This window comes from Lepidochelys kempii, chromosome 4 (genome assembly GCF_965140265.1).
Source record: "Lepidochelys kempii isolate rLepKem1 chromosome 4, rLepKem1.hap2, whole genome shotgun sequence".
Lineage (NCBI taxonomy): Eukaryota > Metazoa > Chordata > Testudines > Cheloniidae > Lepidochelys > Lepidochelys kempii.
The window spans coordinates 15,117,651-15,137,864 of NC_133259.1; the positions used below are offsets into that span (position 1 = coordinate 15,117,651).

General features: G+C 41.0%; 1 protein-coding gene across 2 annotated transcripts in view; it reads right to left on the bottom strand.

The window, feature by feature from the left end:
* Positions 1-20,214, bottom strand: part of ANTXR2 (ANTXR cell adhesion molecule 2) — a 172,451-nt gene that overhangs the window by 97,877 nt on the left and 54,360 nt on the right. For both annotated transcript variants that reach the window (XM_073340477.1, XM_073340476.1), the window contains exon 11: positions 2,172-2,250. In XM_073340477.1, the coding sequence (XP_073196578.1) occupies positions 2,172-2,250 (79 nt within the window). The remainder of the gene's footprint in view (positions 1-2,171; positions 2,251-20,214) is intronic.

Here is a 20,214-nt window from a genome sequence, read left to right on the forward strand (position 1 = left end):
GCTGGGCGGGGAGAAGGGAGGTGGATCCTGTCTGCCCCCCCACACCCCCCCACTGTGCCCCAATTTTCCCGCTCTGGAGACTGACCCCCACCCTGCACACAGTGCTTCCCCCCCCCCCCCATTATTGCCTCTTCCCGCACACACAGCATGCCCCCCCCGATGCCTCTTACCGCCTCTCCCCATCACACAGACATACCAACACCCCCCTGCTGCCAGTTGGTGGTGCCCCAACTCCAGCAACCCCTCTCTGCCACTTAGTGCCCCCAGCACAGCATGTCCCATCAGTTCCAGTTAGTCCTCCCCCCCACACCCTATCAATGCCAGTTACTGCTCCCTCCATACCCCCGACACCTCCTGAATGACACTTACTGCTCTCCCAAAATCCTAGTGCCCCCCCACATCATTCCCCCTCAATCTGAGTTAGTGCCTCTACAATCCCAGAACCCCTCAATGCCAGTTACTGCCCCCTCACACCTTTGGGCAAGGCTACTTTTTTGTGAGTTATCAAGAGTGTGGATTAGTACATTTCTATTCAAACAATATTCTCAGATGCTTATTTTAGTGACAATTTTAAAAATACTTTCTTAACCAGCCAAAAGTCACTTGCCAGCTTTCCAAAGAACTATTTAGACACCTAAAAAGACTTAATTTTTACAAAACAAATCTTACTGTGTATAATATGCCAAAAGCTCCCTCCCCCCAAAAAAGGACCAAATTTAGAGATTCTAAAACAGAAACAAGATGATTAAGACTATGGAAAAAGGGACGGCTAGCTAGCAGCAGCCTGGCAAATGGCTTGCTGCATTTTATAGCAGAATTAAAAATGCTGCCAGGTTTGTTTGGCATTATCTTGGGATACGTTTTAGCAAGGCATTCTTGTTTATACAGCTGAAACTTTCCTTTTCTAAGTTTGTGGAACGTCTCATTCGCCCTCGCCGCAAGAAAAAACTCACATTTCTGTACCATTTGGTATCTAATAATTCATACAAAGGAGGCAGGATGGATTTTTAACCAAGTTATAGGAAGATTTTTAAACTTTGTTTTTGGATATTAGTGATGGTGGTACTTCTCCCTTAATGTAGATGCACTTAAACCTGTTTAACTTTCACTTAAATTAGCTTAGTTTAATTTAGTAATTTACTAGTACATGCTAAACAAGGATTAAATGGGTTTAAGTGCATCTACATTAGGGAGTATCACCTATTTAACTGTACAGACTTCCAATTAATTTAGTTAAGACTGTACAACTTTTCTAATATAGACAAGCCCTAAGTACTAGGACACAATTGTAAACAGATACCACACTGAATCTGTTCATTAGGTTTGCTTCATTTGAGCATGCAATCAGTTTTCTCTTTTAAAAATAAAGAAGTCCCTGAGAAGGTGCGTGTGGAAAGCCTACCTACAGAACAGGTGAGACATTTAATGAACGCTTCTAAGGCTAGAGGGTTTCTCTACATGATTTTTCTGTGGAGTTTTGTTGTAGAAAGGAATCAAGTATAAGAAAAAAGGTTTTCCAAAAGACAAAGAACACACACTTCTTTTAAACTTCTCATGCTGATCTAAGTCTCATGAATCAGCGCTAACTTGCTCCATCACACCAACTTCCTAGGATTGGAGAGCAAGAAGAGGGCAGGGCCTCGAGGAGAAGAGCAGAGGCACGAGGTGGGGCCTTGGGGGAAGAGTGAGGGTCCGGTGGCATGGACTCATGGAAGAGACGGGGCAGGGGCATGGCCTTGGGGAAGAGGCAGGGCAGGGGTGTCCAGTTTTCAGCAGTTAGAAAGTTGGCAACCCTATGTAGATTGGAATGCTAACTAAATATAGTTGTCTGCCACCTTAATGGGCAATAATAAATAAGTCATTTCACATACTATAACTGCAGAAAAATCTGCCAAATACCAATCGTTTCATTAAGCACATCCAATCAGCAAAGCTTGCTTGTGTGCACAAAAATAAAATGAAGAACATAAACATGCATTTCACAACACTTCATGATTTAGAAGATATATGCATCTGTGCTTAAGTACGGTTTCACAGCTATGCCTTTTCACACATTATTAATAGGCTCTGCTCTGATTAGAGATTCTCCCACCCAAAAAGTTATGCAAGGATAAAACGGTAAGTCTCACAATTTCAACATCTACATGAAATGCTGTCAGTCATAGACTTACACATTCCGAAGCAGTGATTGTTAATGAGCTGGAGATCAAAGATTGTCCTTCATTCAAACTCACCAAAACTTCTAGTGTCCTGGAAATTAAAAAAAGCCAAACAAATATACATGAATCACAGCATATACACATTAATCTTATAATACAGGAATCTTGCATCAGTCAGGTTCCATTAAAATAGAGCAGGAAGCGTGGTAGACCAGGAGAATGAGAGACAAGATGTGGACATCTCTAAAGCTAACATGTTGTATTACTGTTTATAGATAGTCCTGACTCCTTACAATTTGCCAGTATTTTTAGCCATTCAATTAGGATATAGATTTAGCTGTCTAACTCTAGTAACCAAAGTTTGATAATTGGCACTTCATTTTTTGTGTCTCAGTTTACCCAACAGTAAAATGGACATATTAATAGTTAACTACCTCACAGGGGTTAATATTTGAAGACCAGTTTGATATCCTTGGTAAATAGACCTACCTAATTATAAAATATTAACTCCTCTTCGATCATACTTTTTTAGGGTTTTACTGTTACAAATAATACTGTAAACCCTGTTCAATAAAAATATATCTAGCAATATGCAACCAGCAGGCTAACAATGCTGGCTATTTATAAGTGGCCAAGACTTTCTATAAATAGCACACTGATATTACAGTTATACAAATATTAAGTAGTTTACATTTTTCAAATTAATCCTAAAAGAAAATGATATATGGTGAATATTAAACAGAAAGGACTCAAACTTCTCTGTCTTTGTTTCATATGATTCAGAAAGCTCACAATATGTATGTATGTTTTGAAATATAGATCTCATTGGACTAAAATGATTAATCATTTATACTGCTCTTCATAGATATCATTTTTTATTCTGGCACAAGCATTTTAGTCAATATTGAATTTGAAACTCTTAACTAATTTGTCTCAGCTGGTTTCTGTTTCAGATTTTAGTAAAAAGGTATTAAGTTGCTTCTACCACTCAATTTATTTTTTTAAATGGTCTGTGCTATAAAATAAAAATCCCCAATATCTTTCTTTATATTATGCAAGTGAAAAGTCTGGATAATTTTTGTTTCTCATCCCCTTCCAATTTTCTACACTTTCATAGAATCATAGAATCTCAGGGTTGGATGGGACCTCAGGAGATCATTGAGTCCAACCCCCTGCTCAGAGCAGGACCAATCCCCAATTTTTGCCCCAGATCCCTAAATGGCTCCCTCAAGGATTGAATTCACAACCCTGGGTTTAGCAGGCCAATGCTCAAACCACCGAGCTATCCCTCCTCCCCTCCCTTTGCCCCATACATCACAATTCTAGACAAGTCTAGGAAAAAAAACTACTGAAATACTCAATTCTTATACTATTTCTGATCCAAACCAGAGACAACGCTAGGAGTTTCATGGGAAAGCCTATGAGGATTTCCAAGCAGGATTTCAATATCACATATGAATTTGGTTAAGATTTGGATAAATGTATAGAGCCAAAACCCTGACTTATCAATTAAGCATGCAATTACATTTAAGCACAAAGATGAAATCCTGACTCCTCTGAAGTAAATAGCAAAATATCCATAGGCTTCAGTGGGGCAGGATATCACCCTAAGTGTTCTGATGAGTAGGCACATGCTTAAAGTAAAGCATTTGTTTAGTGTTTTGTTGAAACTGGCCCAAATTCCTGACAGGTGATCAGAGAAACTCCAGATGTTTATCTGAATTACCCCCCTGAACTTTTTGAAGTTTGCCCATCCTAAATGCCAGCTATGACATTAAAATACAGAGCCAAATTTTGTTCTCCACTACACTGATCCAAAGCCCACTTGAAGTTAATGTGAGTCTTCCCATTGACTTCAGTGACTTGGATCAGGTCCTTTTACAGCCTTGTAACCCTAGTGGGGTTGCACAGATGTAACTGAGAGCAGAATTCAACCTATAAGTGCTCATGTGTATCCTCAGCACAGGGAAGCCCTTTCTGACTTGTGAATTTTTAACTGAGCACAAATGCCAAAAGAAAAGATTATCCGTCCATATCACCGTGTTTCATTTTTTCCCTTTCGCTTTGTTTGCCCATTTAAAGCACTAGTTCCACAGAGACGTGTGCTATAAAACATACAGACTCCAGGCCAGATTTTGCTTATTTACACACCCATGAAACAACTTTAATTTCTGTTATGTTTCATGAGCATAACAGATAATTTGCCTCTTCAACATTTACTGAACTTTTTGGTAGCAGTAATTAAAATAATTATTAATTCATGAATGATTTTCCCTTTTACAGTGTATACCATCCGTTGGTCTCAAAGCTTTTCCCAAGCATTAATGAAGTAAATCTCACAATGCCCTAAATTCTAATCAAAGCTGTGGTGGGTGACCTTGAGTGAGCCATTTCACCTTTCAGCATCAATAAAACAGGGAGAACAACATTTACCATACCTACCTCACCTGAGAGGTTGTGCAGATTGATTAGTTCATTTTTGTACAGCGTTTTGGTTACATACAGCACTATATAAGTACTGTTAGTCTTACTATTTGGGGAAAAAATGAAGTACATCTTAATTTATTTTGGCACATCAGCTGAGGGTCTAGTGACAGTGTTTATCAATGACAAAATTTTAATAAGAGAGAACCCAATCAACCTAACTCAGGATCAGAGGCCAGTCAGCAGAGATCAAGTCAACATCCCCAGTCTTCATGAGTGAGTCAATCTGTTTCACTCATCACCCTAAGATTGACTTTGGCTTCTTACACAGACATTTACAAAACTGAGGGGACTTCTATTGAAATGAGACGGTGGCTGACTTCTGACTAGCTAAGACATTGGGCGATAATATTCTGAGGTGAAATTGATGCCCATACTAATGTCTGAAGTGTTCACCGTCCATTTCAAATAGTGACCTCTCTAAATGAGAAGTTTATGCTCGGCCTGTTAGTGAAATTTTGATTGGTTGGTTTTTAAATATAATAGACATCCACAACAGAATAGAATGGGTCCAGGAATCTTCAAGTAGTCAAGCCATTGGACTGGTTTAATACTCTATAAGGTGACATCCTGGCTCCACTGAAATCATTAACAAAACTTCCATTGACTTCATTGGGGCCAGGGATTCACCCACAGACCGGAGACACTATAGCAGCAGTTCTCAGACTGTGATGCATGAACCAGTAGGGGCCACACACAGGAGATATGCAGGTTGGTTTAAAGTATAGCAACACAATGCAGTATTAGTATGCAACTACAATGATCAAAGTTCCAAAGATGGTCCTCCATATGCTTCTGAGTTTTAAATATAACACGCTAGGATTTTAAAGTTTGAGAACATGCGCTATAATATACCCACTAAAATATTTTTTTTAATCTTCAGTGACATTAGAAATTTGTTTAAGTTACATTTTTAGAGCTCTCAACTCTTTGTTTACTATTTTTAAGACAAATCCTGCAGTCCTTTCATGGGCAAAATTCCCACTAAGATCAACAGGAGTTTTGACTGAGCAAGGATTGAGAACTCCTGGATTTGGCAAGGAGACTGCAAGGATGCCTGGGATTATAAATTTTACTGCATCCTATAGATTTATGGGTGAAAGATTCAAACTGTTTTCAGTTGCTTGATTTTCCCATGTATTTTATTTTTAAAATTTGAATGTGAGCCTGGAATACCTCTTGGTTCTTTTTTTCGCCTGAGTCTTTCCCTTCTGGGACTTGCCAACTTTTTCATTCCTACCAAACTCGTGTGTGTTACGACAGTAAAACTTTCTAATGGTATTTCATCATATTCTGTACTTTCTGGAAGTTAGCTGATTTGTTCAATATGTTAGTGGCAATCCAAGACATACATGACAATAAGAGGAAAAAAATGACAGAATGCCATCTTCAACCCTAGTAACTGAAAGTTCAGTAATATACCCAGGTTCTAATTTTTTCAGCTGAGCTACTAGAAAATAAACACATCAGAAACTAAATCATGCAAGCAACTGAATCTTTGCAGATGTATTCTTCTTTGCATGTGTATCTAATGTTTGGTAATGTTTGTTTCTTTATTTATTCACTTCTATAATTACACCTACCTTAAAAACTCTTAACTCATTACAAAGACATGAATATGTAATTATTTTATTAGAATCACCACAAAACAAGGCTCCTAGACATGGGCAACACCTGTAAATATCCAACCAGAAAAGCACCTCCCTCAACCTTTTCCCAGCTCAAAGGCACCCTTCCGACACTAGTCTTCCCTTTTCTGCTCCCAGACCCCTCACACAAACACACAAACATTCTCTTCTCCTCAAGAGCAAACAGGTGTAGCTTGCAGAACAACCTGAAGGAGGGTATTGTTAGCTCAAACACCTCAGATGAGCTCAGTTGTTGTAGTAATATATGGGGAGAGAGACAGTCTCATAAACACACCGAATTGGGAGTTGGGTGCCTAATTCTATTCTATTAGGTTTCTTTGAAAATCCCAACCTTAAAGACTATAATCAAACCCCTTAAACTTTGCCCTAACTTAGTGTTTGAAGCAACATTCAGTCATTTAGTCTTTTTCCCCTTCTCTGCATTGTGGGGAAATGCATGTTGTTGGTGTTGGATTTTTTTTAAATCAGCCTCTAATCTACAAGTAATTGGAAGGGCCAGTTCTTTCCCTAGATTTCTTATGGGGTTTTTTAACATTTTTTCCAGGTGGTGGCTTTTGCAGCTTCCACATTTTTGTGATTCCTGAGGCACGTTTTCCTAGCCCGGAGCCTCAAGGAGCATCTGCTGGAACATAGTAGGGTCACACAGTGTTGTTACGAATAGGTGAAGCTCTGTTCTGGTTACATTAGTCGGCACTTTGAACACCACAGGAAACTTGAAGATGGCAGAAATACTCTAGAAGGGTACAGAAGTTTCTCCAATCATTACAAGAAACACACTGTGGATCAAGAAACTCCTTTTAACCAAACAGGACATATGAAAAAATCTTACATAATAGCTAATACTTTTATACTAGGGGCAGAGGGCATCCAGTCGTGCCTTTTGGGGCAGCTGAGCTCAAGCAGGGATTCATACCCCAGAGTGAGAATGGGCAGCTATGAGCTGCAATCACTGCTTTCCACCAGGAATGGCGGTTTTAAACTCCAGCCCTGCCAGCAAGGGACTGCTCAGAGAATGTGCTGAATTAGCACAACTCCAGAGGGTTCTGGTTCCACCCACACCTTTTGTGACCCATGTCAGCAGGGTCAAGAGGCCTAGCAGTATACAGATGGTGACCTTCTGTGTACCTGCTCCAAGCAGGCTTACTACCACGAGGGGCACGCAGACTGCAATTCGCTGAGAAAAGATGAGGGACATGCAGTTCAGCCTAACGACTTAGTCCTGCCGACATGCCTGAGATGTAGGCAAGGATTATTATCTACCCCTTTACAAACCAGGAAAACTAAGGCAAAGAGTATGGCCAAAATCATCAAACTTGGGTGCCAATGTTAGTTACCTAAATAAGATCCCTTAATTGCATAAATAGCGATTTAGGAGCAGAACTGAAAGCACCCAGTTTTGCAAATTTTAACCCTAAATGATTTGCCCCAGGCCACACAGGGTTTGTGGTGAGCAGCCGGTGTCAGGGACAGAGTTTCAGGCTCCTACGCTTGGTTTCAGAAGACTGCACCACGCATCTCACGCACAAATGACACGGTACATGAATAAATACTTATTATTAAATGTGATTTGGAAACAGGATCTCAGAAGTGGGATAAATGAAGTCAAAGACACAATTTTCCAGTGACTTGAATGGGAGCATACTCTAGGTTTCCTGTCATGGCCTACATTACTCAGAACAAAACAAAACCAAAAGCCAGTTATTAAAATAAAGAGCACCCCGTATTCTTGTGTGGACACTGCTGACAAGGCTGCTATTGACGCTATCTACGACTTAATCCTTCTCCCATACTGAAGACAAAAGATCTGATTTCCACTTACAATGAAGTCTCTTTACATGGCAATGTCGTGTCCTTACAACAGGTATAGATTACATTTATGTCAGGCCCAAAGGTGAAATCCCCATGGATTTCAATCTGAGCAGGATCAGGTTCCTAGTGCCATTTGCCAGGCTGCATGTTCCACCAACCTTGAGCTGTCAAATGCTCTGACAAAAATCTCAAGCAACAGGCTCACTGAACACATCAGCTATCAACTCAAATTTAACCAACTCAGAAGAACCAGTTTCTAGATCAGCTTACTTCTTGATATACAGCTGCAGGGACAAGCCATCCAAGATTTTCAGAGGAGTTGATCATATTCTTTCAGTTCTTGAAGCTACAGAGTGAACTCAGACAGATAACTGTCTCATCCTCAAAACTATCAACATGTCAAGATACAAAATAATTTCTTTCCTGCAGTTGTCATGTTTGAGGGACATAAGCAATGTTGTATTTATTTTGATTTTTGGTATCTGCCTATGCCCTTCACAATCCAGAAATCCAGAAAACATTTCTGACATGCTTGGCCATAAACACACAGTGCCAGTCCACTGTCATGATGATGATGATGATAATAATCTCACAATAAATCAACCTATACCTTCAACCCCCTCCCAAACACCCAAGAGAAAAGATTTACACACATTAACATGACATATTAACTGTTTTAAAGGTGTCTTAGGTTGGGGCACCCAAAGCTGAGGCACCCTAAATCATTATTGAATTTTTGAAAATCTTGGCTATAGAGTTTAGACCTTTACTAAAGGTTTCGTCCCAGGGAGCACATGACTGAAGCTTAAAGAGAACACATGACTTAAACTGCCAGGTAACATTTCTGCAAATGCCTGACTGCTAGAACAAGTGGTTTTGTAAATCTGAACAGATACACTGATCTTCAAACAAATATTTAATTTATTTATTTTTGAGAGCACCTACAGTGTGCTAGCTGCTTTCCAAACATTTAAGGAGGACCGTCTATGCTTTTGTGTCTTCGCAATCTAAGGATATCTAAGTGCACCCAAGTAACTAGCTGTACATTCAAATATCAACTTATGACAGTTACATCCTTTGAAAGTTTATTTCTGACATGCACAGTTATATTTAGCCCAATACGCTCAGCTCCTTACTTTAGTACTGTTTAGAATTTCTTCCTAGACATTTGGAATCTCATAGCTGCCAAACACCACTCACTTAACATATAGACATTTACCAAACATGACCCCACATAAAACAGACAAGAAGCTCTCTAACAAACCAACTGAAGAAATAACATACTGAGGACAAAAGTAGCATCAGAACAAGTAGGGTCTGTTAAATTTTAAAAAAGGAAACAAAACAGAATCAGATCCTCTGTCAGTGTAAATCAGCATAACTCTGACATCAATGATGTAACCCAATTTACACCAACGGAGGATCTGTCCCACAATCTTTATAAGCAACTATGGAAACAGTGAAAAAACTACAATGATCTGAAGTTAAAATAAAAAGCTGTTTGGAACATTTTTGAAAAATCTTTTTATGGATCGAGGGCTGAAAGAGAGCAAGAGACTCTCACATTCAATAGCCCAGAGCTGGCCTGGGGTGATAGGAGACCCACATCCCACTCTGCTCTGAATTTGGAAGGGCAAGGACTTGAACCTGGGCCTAAAACACCAGCCTGCATGACACTTCCTCCTGAATTGAAAGTGGACATTTGGACAGGATTCCATTTTCGCAAGAACATTTGGAAGGTTTTGTTTTCATTCCAATGGGGAACAAAAACAAACTCTGAAAACCTTAGAAGTTGCTCCAGTCTGCTCTAGTTAAAAAACACAAAAAGTCCGGCACTGTAGATGATAAGGTTACCACAGCAACTTTATCTCAGCAGTCCCAAGGGACAATCATCAGAGATTCAGAAATGGAGGTCCACTGGCCCCAACCATGGACCTCAAGCCCTGCTTGCCATTTCCTCTGGCTCACTGCAAGCCAGCTCGCTTCCCCATGCACAGCCTGCTCAGTGGGATTGTTGGAGTGAGCCTCCAGAGGCTGGTGGAGGAGCTGCTGGGCTCCTTCAAGCTCTGCTCCTGGGGATCTACTATTTATAGGCTAAGAAATAACAACAGTTGATTCCCGTGATTTCTAAGTGGGATACTTATCCAGTAGTGCTGCTCCTGTCTTATGGTCTCCTCCTTTAGCCACCTGCCCAAGGGGATGGGCCTGAGGCGCTTGTAAGCGCTGAACCAATAAGGATGTACAATTAGCTAGGTGTGCACGTATTCACAGGTTAAACCGTGTTTTTTGCTACGTAGGTCCCGGGTGCAATTTCCCAATAGTTCACATTTCTGAGCTTGTTTTAGAATGGGAAAAGGCATATTTTTTTCACCCCCGTGCTCCAAAATAGTCGATGAGGATTTAGCAGAACTTTTCCAGATACCACACGTGGAAAACTTCAGCTGAAAAGACTCTTTTTTTCCTTTTTCAGGCAGTTCAGGGTAAACAAGATTTTATAATGGAAAGTGTTTTACAACTTCAGCTGCAACAGTCATAACCACTGGTCACTATTCTAAATAATGAACAACAAATGCAACTTGAAAAGTCCTAGAAGTCCCAACTTTTTTTTTTTCTTTGTGTCCAGCTATGTTTTATGGTTACACAGGAGGAATATGGCCCATTGCCGTATGTCAGGTCAGCTCTGGTCTGAGGAATTTCATATCCTGTGAAATATTGCTGACATTTCAATCCACAGTAACCTATTTGCAAAGTATTCATTTGCTCCTTACTTTATGAGTATCCAATAAAAGACTGCCATTTTACAATCCATTAAAAAAGATGAAAAAATTAAATAAAATCATGAAAGACATTTGCTGGAAGTAATAAATAATTTACCTCCAATTTTCACACACTGAAAATTAAACTGGCAACTGCTCAAAAAGTTATTAAAATTATGGTGACTAAAGATATTTTGGAATCAAGTGCCAGCATTAAAAGAGCTAAAACGCTGCACAGAGTTTTTTTTGGGGGGGGAATAGATTTATGCATTAAAAAGGGGGGATTTTGTTAAGGCAACTACCTCCAGTGAACTGCATGTAGTTCTACCTTATATTTGATATTAGAAGTCAGGAGAGAGAGAGTGTCACACTCATAACCAGGCACTGGGATGGAGGAAGGGTTTGGCTGAGCTAAATGACGGCATGTTATTATTTCTCTTAGGCGTTGACGGGAGAGTGATCTGCGGTCGATTTAGCGGGACAAGTCATCTTGTTCAGTACTATGGTCCCAGCCCCACAATCAGATCCCTGACAGTGCAAGAGTCCACACGGGTGGATCTAATCACAGGATGAGGACGTATGTCAAATGTTTTTGTTTAATGTGCACGCACGTGTGCACACACACACACAAAATGGTCCCATTATAAAGAAACACATCAGTTGCAGGCTTGGCTGTTGTCTCCTTCAGTTCACTCCCCTCCATTGACATTTTAAATCTCTGAATACATCTGTCCTTCTCACACACAAAAACCTCACACATATATACCCAAAAAACCCCAACACTGTTTCTAAAGGAACATATATTTGGAAGATTCCATTTCTCACCAATACTACCCTGTTTGATTGAGTCTGACACCTTTCGACTGGTTAAAGGCCACTTCCTTACAGAGAAAATATGGTCTCATATCTGTGTAAAACCAGCTCCATGAATCTGTTATAGAACACAATTTTCAAATTTGAATAGATTAATTAGGGATCTAAACCTATGCTTAAGCACTTGAATTAGCGGCTTGCTTTTCAGAAGAGCTGAGCACCCATACCTTCTACTGAAGCCTTTGCAATATCGGGTGCCTGACACCTAGAGAAAGGAAATCAGCAGCAGCTATAGGCTGGAGCAGATTACTTCCTGGAACAAGTAAGGAATCAGGGACCACGTTCTGATTCCTTGAATCACACTGTGGTCCCTCATCTGCCCTGAAGCAGTACAACTCAGAGTTACTACTTGTTCAATGTTTGTGTCAAAAAATACTAGTATGGATTTGGTTGTCAGTTTGAAAACCTGACCATAATCTGCAGTCGTTCAGAGAACTATTTATGAAATTTCCATTAATCTGTCCGAAACTATGGACAAATCATGGTCCCACTGCAAGGAGGTACTGCATAGGCACATGATGCAGCAAAATAAACAGAGGACGCAAGAGTCAAAGCGATACTTGAAGAACAGTGTATCCGGGGGGGGCAGGTTGTGCAATCAAGAGATCTACTGGCTTGCGAGGTAACAGCATACACCTCCATTCTGCAAGCTCTTGAATGGCTGCCGATCTTCTCCTTCCTGGTGCAGAAGCTTCTGCTCCTGCTGTCTCACTTCCCTGCCTCGAGGACGAGGAGTGATTGGTGCAGCTCCCCTGCTGCAGCTCCAAACGTTGCAGGTGCAGTGGAGCACAGTGAGCTCCCACAGAGCTGTGCTTCAAACCATGCAAGTACCTTGATATGTTTCTACTGTGTCCGAGAAGGCTGGGACAGACTTTACTCAATAGTGAGCACCGACAGTATTGCACATGGTTAATATTCTACAATGGTGATATTTTTGCTCAGATTCTTGACACTGGCTGAGGGTATAAAAATTAATATTGAATTTTTCCCAAAACAACACTACCTACCCCATACGCAAAGCCAATGATTTCAATTTCGTAACGTTTAAAGAATTAAAAACGGAATGCAGTCTTTTCCCACCCCCTTAGTTGAGCAGAGCAAAAACACTACCAAAGCGTAACTTGTGTCCCCAGTAGAGTCCCAACAATACCAAGCTTCCACTGCAGACTGTTTGATATACTGGTGGAATTGGTAGAAGTTCAAAGGTCCTTAAACACTTCCTCGCTTGGTAGCACTTGTGAATTTAACACAGGGAATTGGAGGACAGCAGTGCAATAGCTCTGATCTCATGGAATCATGGGAAATTGCAGTGCCATGCTATGAAGAGTCATTATTATGTTAAATCAGTCTATTAATTCAGCTCAAGATTCTATGGCCACTGCATAATATTAAGCACTTAGTTCTGCTCATGCAGTCTTTCCTAATGCATTGGGAACACTGTGTGCCCTAGTGAGGACAGTGAAGGACTGCATTAGAAATTACTAGTGATCTTAACATAAGATCCACATGTCTTTAACAGCCAGCATGCCTATACAATTCACTGAAGATGTTTCCATCTGTGAATATTTCCCATTATAATCTAATCTTGTCAAACTAAATGTCCTTTTTAAAATATTTCAGAAGTTAATATTTATAATAGATATTAGGTCCTATCCTGCAGCCCTCAGAAAAAATTCCCTGTTGGCTTCCAGCTCAAATTAATCTCCCAAATTGCTTTTGGGGAGGTTTCCACAACTTGAGCGCCTGCTGACACAAACACCCTCTTCCAAATTTTTGTCCTCAACATTCATGGTACAGGAGGCCTTTGAAAGAAAAGGCAGCTAAAGCCCTAGTGACCGAAGTCATGTGCCAAGTATGACAGATTCCAGAATAAAAGGGATTTTGAAGTTATACACTGCAGAATTGCTCAAGGCATTCGGCACCCGCACCATAGCTTCTAGCAGAGACCCACATCGAGGAATCCCTCCAGCTGCTGGACTGTTAGTGACAGAGACGAGTTTTTCTTAATATGAGAAATTTTCATGTTCCTTTTTGGAAATGATAGTTCATGCAGGTATGAACTATCTGGCTCTGGAGGGCAGCAAAACAGTGCCTGAATGTTTTCTCTACTTAGGTTTTGGCAAGGTTTCACCCAATGAGGTTCTGAAGGTAAATGGGGAACTTCAGACAACAACCTATGATCTTGGTTCGCACTACTTCATGGATGGTGAGGGTCAGAGAGGAAGTGCTGAAACCAGTTTTACAGGAGGCTGTTGACACCTCCCTTAAGTAGAGCAGGGTACCTGCTTTCCTTAAGGAAGCACCTGTTAGACCATGGCTCAAGAAACCATGTCTTGACTTGACAATCTTACCAATCATCAGTTTGTATTGATCATTTTTTCTATGGGAAAGGTGATCGGGTAGGTTTTGGATAGGCAGCTCTGACAATACATGTGGTCAATCTGGTTAAGAATTTCACAAATGTGCGCCTACACCCGGGTTTCGGCACATAAAATGACCTGATTTTTAAAAGTGCTGAGCACTCAGCAGCTCCCACTGAAGTTAATGAGGGATTTTGTTCTGTGGGCAAAACTGGACTCAGAAAGTAAAAAGCACTTAGGCTACATTAACACTACTAATCCAGCAAAGCAGGAGTTCAACAGTTCAAAAAAAGATAATGCTCAGCACTTCCTAGGAAGCATTCAGTCATTTGTTCCTATAGGATTCAAAAAGGTCCTTGAACCAAAACAGATTACAACCAACTTCCTATCTTGTTTATTCCTTGAGGTTCATCTTTCATATTTGGTGTGTGCTCTTCATAATTCTCATTTTTGCAACCAGGGCAAAAAATTGGGGGGGTATTCAGAATATTGTCATTTAAAATGGTTACTCCAGAAATAAGCCCACTAAAGAACACTAATTATCTCCAGCCTCACATCCTCACCCTTCTTGTTTAGATGTTACATGTAATAAAAAAAAAAAAAAGCTAAAATAAACACACAACATTTAACTCCAGTCTCTTAAATGCACAGGGTCAAATGCTCTGCGAGCGTTAACTGCTGCAGCGCTAAATGAGTCGCACCCATTTATACAAGCAGAGAATTTGATCCATAATTACCTAATGTGTTTAGCAATGCATATAGAAATTATATATCTGTGTGTGTGTGTGTAAATATATATATAAAATTTGAATAGTATTCTTGTATAGTTTTGTGAAGTACTGTGTGATGATTAGCTGATCTGATATTTTTAAGCATCACAATTTAAATATAGGAGTGCTTTTTTAATAAGCTAAAAAAGGAGTATATAATCTGCTTTGAATTCACTCTCCATCTGGAATGCTGAAATACGAAGACTAATTTTAACTTACCATTGTCATTAAGTTACTAAATAATGTAGCATTAGAAGATCAAAATTAAGGATGTGCATTGCCGTGTGGTTTTCAGTTCTTTAATGTGTGTGTTAAAGGTGACAGTATGGTTGAATTGAAAAAGTGTGTAGGTTTAAAGATGATTTTAAGGGGGTTGTGGTCTAGCCTTACGATAACAATTGGCTACTAAAGCTTAGAAATGGGTATCGTGTTGGGTGTGATGGTTGTCTTAACTTATTACTTCCTTGCTTTTTTAAGCATACAATGTTGTGAGAAAACAACTGCATAATCTCAAAAGTAAATTAATGACACTTTCTGTGGGAATCTAAATCTATGTGACATCCCCATCACGTCCCCCCCCGACACACACACACACACACACTTCTACAAACATTCCTATGTCTCCTTCAAGAGAACTACTGATACTGTATCAGCTCTCTTTTTATTTAGATATTTATTACATATTTGCGTGAAGAATCAGGCCAATGTTTTTGAAAGCACATTAACTATACCATATGCCTACTTAAATCATCCCCATCAAACGAGTTGTAGAATAATGCACTGGTTCATTCTGTTCTTCCTTCTTTCTCAATGCGTTTATGTATATTTATCCAATTTGTTCTGTTCTTCTTGCCAAATTGCAGGTTTGAGATCCCAGTTATGCAGGGGCAGCTGTGCTATTGTTGATGTCTTACAAAACAAAGGTCACAGACTGAGCCCATATCACTAGAACTAATGACAGCTGCATGTTAACCATTAGGGTACGGACATGCAATGATCAGGGTTCATGGACCTCTGAAAGTAAGAATAAATCTTACCATGCCCTTTGGATAACATGAATTTAAATCTCACTTTAAGAAATTATTTTTGTGCAAATTAGCCTGTTGCAAAATATATACATAAATTAAATAAACAGACCAGCAAGTGACCTTTTTTCCTCCCACCCTTTACTGAAAAAGAACTTTAAAACCACCACCAACATGGAGATATGAAAAATCAAAGAACATTTGACCGGCGAAGTCCAATCCCTTACGTATACAGCTAATGTTAGTTTTTCTCTTTGCTGAAATTGATAAGAATTTCCAACTGTTCCAGGCAGTACAGTCACATATCAAACAAAGAAATACACTAACACAAGACATTGTGTCTTTCAAAGACTGTTGTTTCCAAACCCATCTCAGCAACTCCAAATAATGAAACACCTGGGCGGGACTAGTTCAAATGCCCTTTGTTTGGCATCTCCAAACAATCTCCAAAGCTTGAGAGGCCAGGCCTATCTGCCCCATGGGTGGCCTGATGTATATTCCCTCCTTCCCTGCTGCCTTTCAGACCAAAATCCAAGCATCCGAAGTTGTTGTTTTTTTTAAATGTTTCTGAGGACTAAACATGTTTGTTGAAATGCCAAAGAAGAGGGAACGCAATAGACAGAGCAGACTAATGAGATGAGGCACATGTCCATAGATACAGCTCTGAGACTAAACAGCTGGCTTCGAGGCGGTCTGTCTATGGCTACTTCACCAGTGTGGTGTTAATTATTTAAAAAAGAGAACTGGGGAAAAGACTGCCACATCTGTCACCCCCACACAGGCAGAACCTTCACTCATCGCAGGACCAGATGTGTTTATTCGAAACATATATTAACTAGCTATTTAATGGGTTAGAATCCTTAGCCAAAAGTTAATTAGGCAAACATATTAAACATCAGTCACATTACGTGGCAGCCCTTTTTTTTTTCTTCTTCTTCTTCTTTTCATAGGAGTTCTTAACACCCACACAAAAAAAAAAAAATAAGGAAAACAAAGCAAAACCACAAGGCAATGAAGTGATAGTGATACACTGAATACTTACAAACAAAATGGTTGCCACATGTTAACATCCCATGAAAACAGCCGTACACTAGGTGTTTTTTTAAGGACACAAAAGAAGCGGTCTCTCTGCTGCTTTAAATCATACAGACAGAGACAAGTACTTGTCCCAGACCTGAGAAAGAGCTCTGTGTGAGCTTCAACGCTTCTCTCTTTCATCAGTAGATGTTGGCCCAGTAAAAGGTCTTACCTCACCCACCTCGTCTCTAGAATACCCTGGGACCAACGTGGCTACAACTACACTTTAAATAATACACTAATATATGGAGGAAGAAACAGGAGGTTTACATCTACAGGTAATTGTTAAAGTGTTTACTGCTCGAGTAATCTGAAGTAATTGGGAAGTAAAGTTCTACTGAGCAGAGCCAAGTCAGAAACTTTATAAAGGATGGATTGCTCTGGTTCAGCATATATTATACATATCCCAGAAGATACAAGCACTACTGTGGCAGTCTGCCTGTGTAATGAACTTACCACAAATGTGACTGGCCAATGTAACATGCTGCTGTTATGCAGGAGATTAAATTCAGAAGCAATTTTAAAATTCTGGCTCCCAGACTAGTGTGACTGAAAGCAGGAATGGGGCACAGATATGACATGCTTCATTTCCAAGAAGGGTCCAAGGGGATGGAAAAGGGAAGCCAGTCTCCTTCAGCAGCAACTGTCCCTGCCAGCTAGTTTATGGAACACCTTTCGGCTGACCGCGAATGACCTCACCGCACATTAAGTAGGTGGCGCCCTTTTGTCTGGGTTGTCGGAAAAGGTGTGTTCCCCTTTAAGGTGGGGGGGAGCCAGAGGGCTGCCTGCTACATGGAGACAGCTCCATACCTGGTCAGTGTGGGGACACCAACCTAGATGCCAGGAAGAGAAAAGGGCTATTTATGCCCACAACTGTGCAGCAAAAGCCCTCTTGTTTTTCACCTGGACCAGGCTGAACAGAACCCAACCCCTCCCCAGCTTGGAAGTAATTGAAATGCCAGGTTTCATCATGAACAATTGTGGCTATTATGCTAATTGCTCCTTTCTCAGGAGGCAGAAAAAGAATTTTTTCCCCTCACCACCAGCCTGGCCAATGCGAGGTGGGGGGGTTTCACCTTCCCCGCAGTGGGTTGGGGGTATAATGATATCGTGACTCATTAGGTAAGCTTGGGGCAGCTGTCCAGTGCGGGTGCTCCACGGGGAATGGATCCCGTGATCAGACAGAACAGACTGGGAAAGGATTTAAAGGCAGGATTCTTTAAAGGTCCGGAAATGGCGAGGTGGGGGGAGGGTGTTGTCCACCTCTGAGTCAATCTCCCCCTCTTTTTATAGTCTCCCCCCCACCCCAACTCTCATTCGAAGGGAGGATTGGTGAGGTCCCAGCAGTGGGTTCACAAGATGAGTAAGGGCGAGGGCTGCCAGCAGCCCCCCGGCTATATGTAAATGATTATGGAATTATGGATTATGGAATTACCTCCATTGTCCAGTTTTATCTGCCGGGTACTCCCAGACATTTAGGAATAAAGTGCAGCCTCATTAAACCACATCCAGTCTCCTGTCCTTCTTCCAGAATAGCCGGACAATGAGGACAATTGTCTGAAAACCAGACTGGAGCAGTCACCGTATCAAGTACCCCCGTGCACACATCTCAGCTGTGTCTGGCTTTACGTCACACGTTTTCCTACTCTTCCTCTTAAATCTGGTGCTGCATGCCAACCCCCGAGACTAGATTTCAAAATCAGAAAGCAGGGCTCAAAATACCAATACTTTTCATTGATAGGCTTCAAGGAACTATAAAGAAAGGGAAGTACAAAGCAATGGTGGGGTGAGAGTTGTATGCTTTCACTTACAGAAAGCTCATTTACTGGGCACAGAGGTTTGGTGGAGACAGCCCCAGTTACTGGAGTGGGTTTGGGGTGGAATCTTGCGGGAGTTTTTCTGCTGGTTTTGTTTTTCTTGCATTGTTTCTTTAAATAAATGTCCAAGGTGCTCAATGTAGCAGACAGGCATTGCTGATGGCAATAAATAAATTCATTTTAAAGAGACTTTCACTATATTATTTTCAAGTGTTTTCAATTAAAATGAAGCTATGACTATAGAGGATAGAACAGTGTCAGAACAGAACTCGGGCCAAATCCTCAGAGTGTGTCTAAATTCCATTGGTTTCAATGGGAGTCAGGTACATAAATAGGCTCTGGGCCTCAATGTCTTACAGAAACCCCTGAGTTCAGAAATCACCGAGATCATTCCATTCCTTGGGCCAGGTAAAGCTAGGAGCTGCCACCACCACGTCGGCGTTCTGTAGCCCCAATTCAGAAAAGTTTTTAAAAGACCTGCTCAATGTTAAGCATGTGCTTAATTCCCATTCATTTCAATAGAACTGAAGCACCCTTCCTGCAAAGGGATGCCTTCCTCTCCCAGGGCATGAGTGTGGAAGTATGTACTACTACCTACACTCCAATCCAGGGGTATGCAGACTTATTCAAATCTGCCGGACTTCTTATTTGAAGAATGGTGTAAAACAATACAATATAAAGAAAGGGAAAGAAGAAGAGGGACTAAGTGGTTCAAAGGCAGGAACTGGGCAGCTCAAGAGGCGGCAAATGAGATACAGAGCTTTTCAACGCTCCATTACCAATTTCAATCCTGCCCAGTTCAATAGTGAGGGAAAATCACTGTCACCTAATGGCTATTGGGTACCCTTTGTGACACAAGTTGATCATACAGTCATAGAAAGGTAGGGCTGGAAGGGACCTTGAGAAGTCAACTAGTCCATCCCCCTGTGCTGAGGCAGGACCAAGTCAACCTAGACCATCCCTGACAGGTGTTTGGCCAACCTGTTCTTAAAAGCCTCCAACGACGGGGACACCAAAACCTCCCCTGAAAGCCTATTCCAGGGCTTAACTATATTCTCAGCCCAGCTCTTAGGGTATGTCTACACCGCAATTAGACATACCCTAAGAGCTGGGCTGAGAATATAGTACTGTGCCAGCTGACTCAGGCTCACGGAGCTCGGGCTCACGGGGCTGTCTGATAGAGGTGTAGACATTCAGGCTAGAGCTGCAACCCCAGCTCTGGGACCCTCCTACCTTGCAGGGTCCTGGATCCCAGGCTCCAGCCCAAGACCGAACGTCTGCACTGCAATTAAACAGCCCCAAAGCCCGATCCCCAAAAGCCCAAGTTAGCTGGCACAAGCCAGCCACAGATTTTGAATTGCAGCGTAAACATACCCTTAGTGAAGCAGCATTCACATTCAGACCCACAAAAACGCACAATTCTCCATACCAGAGA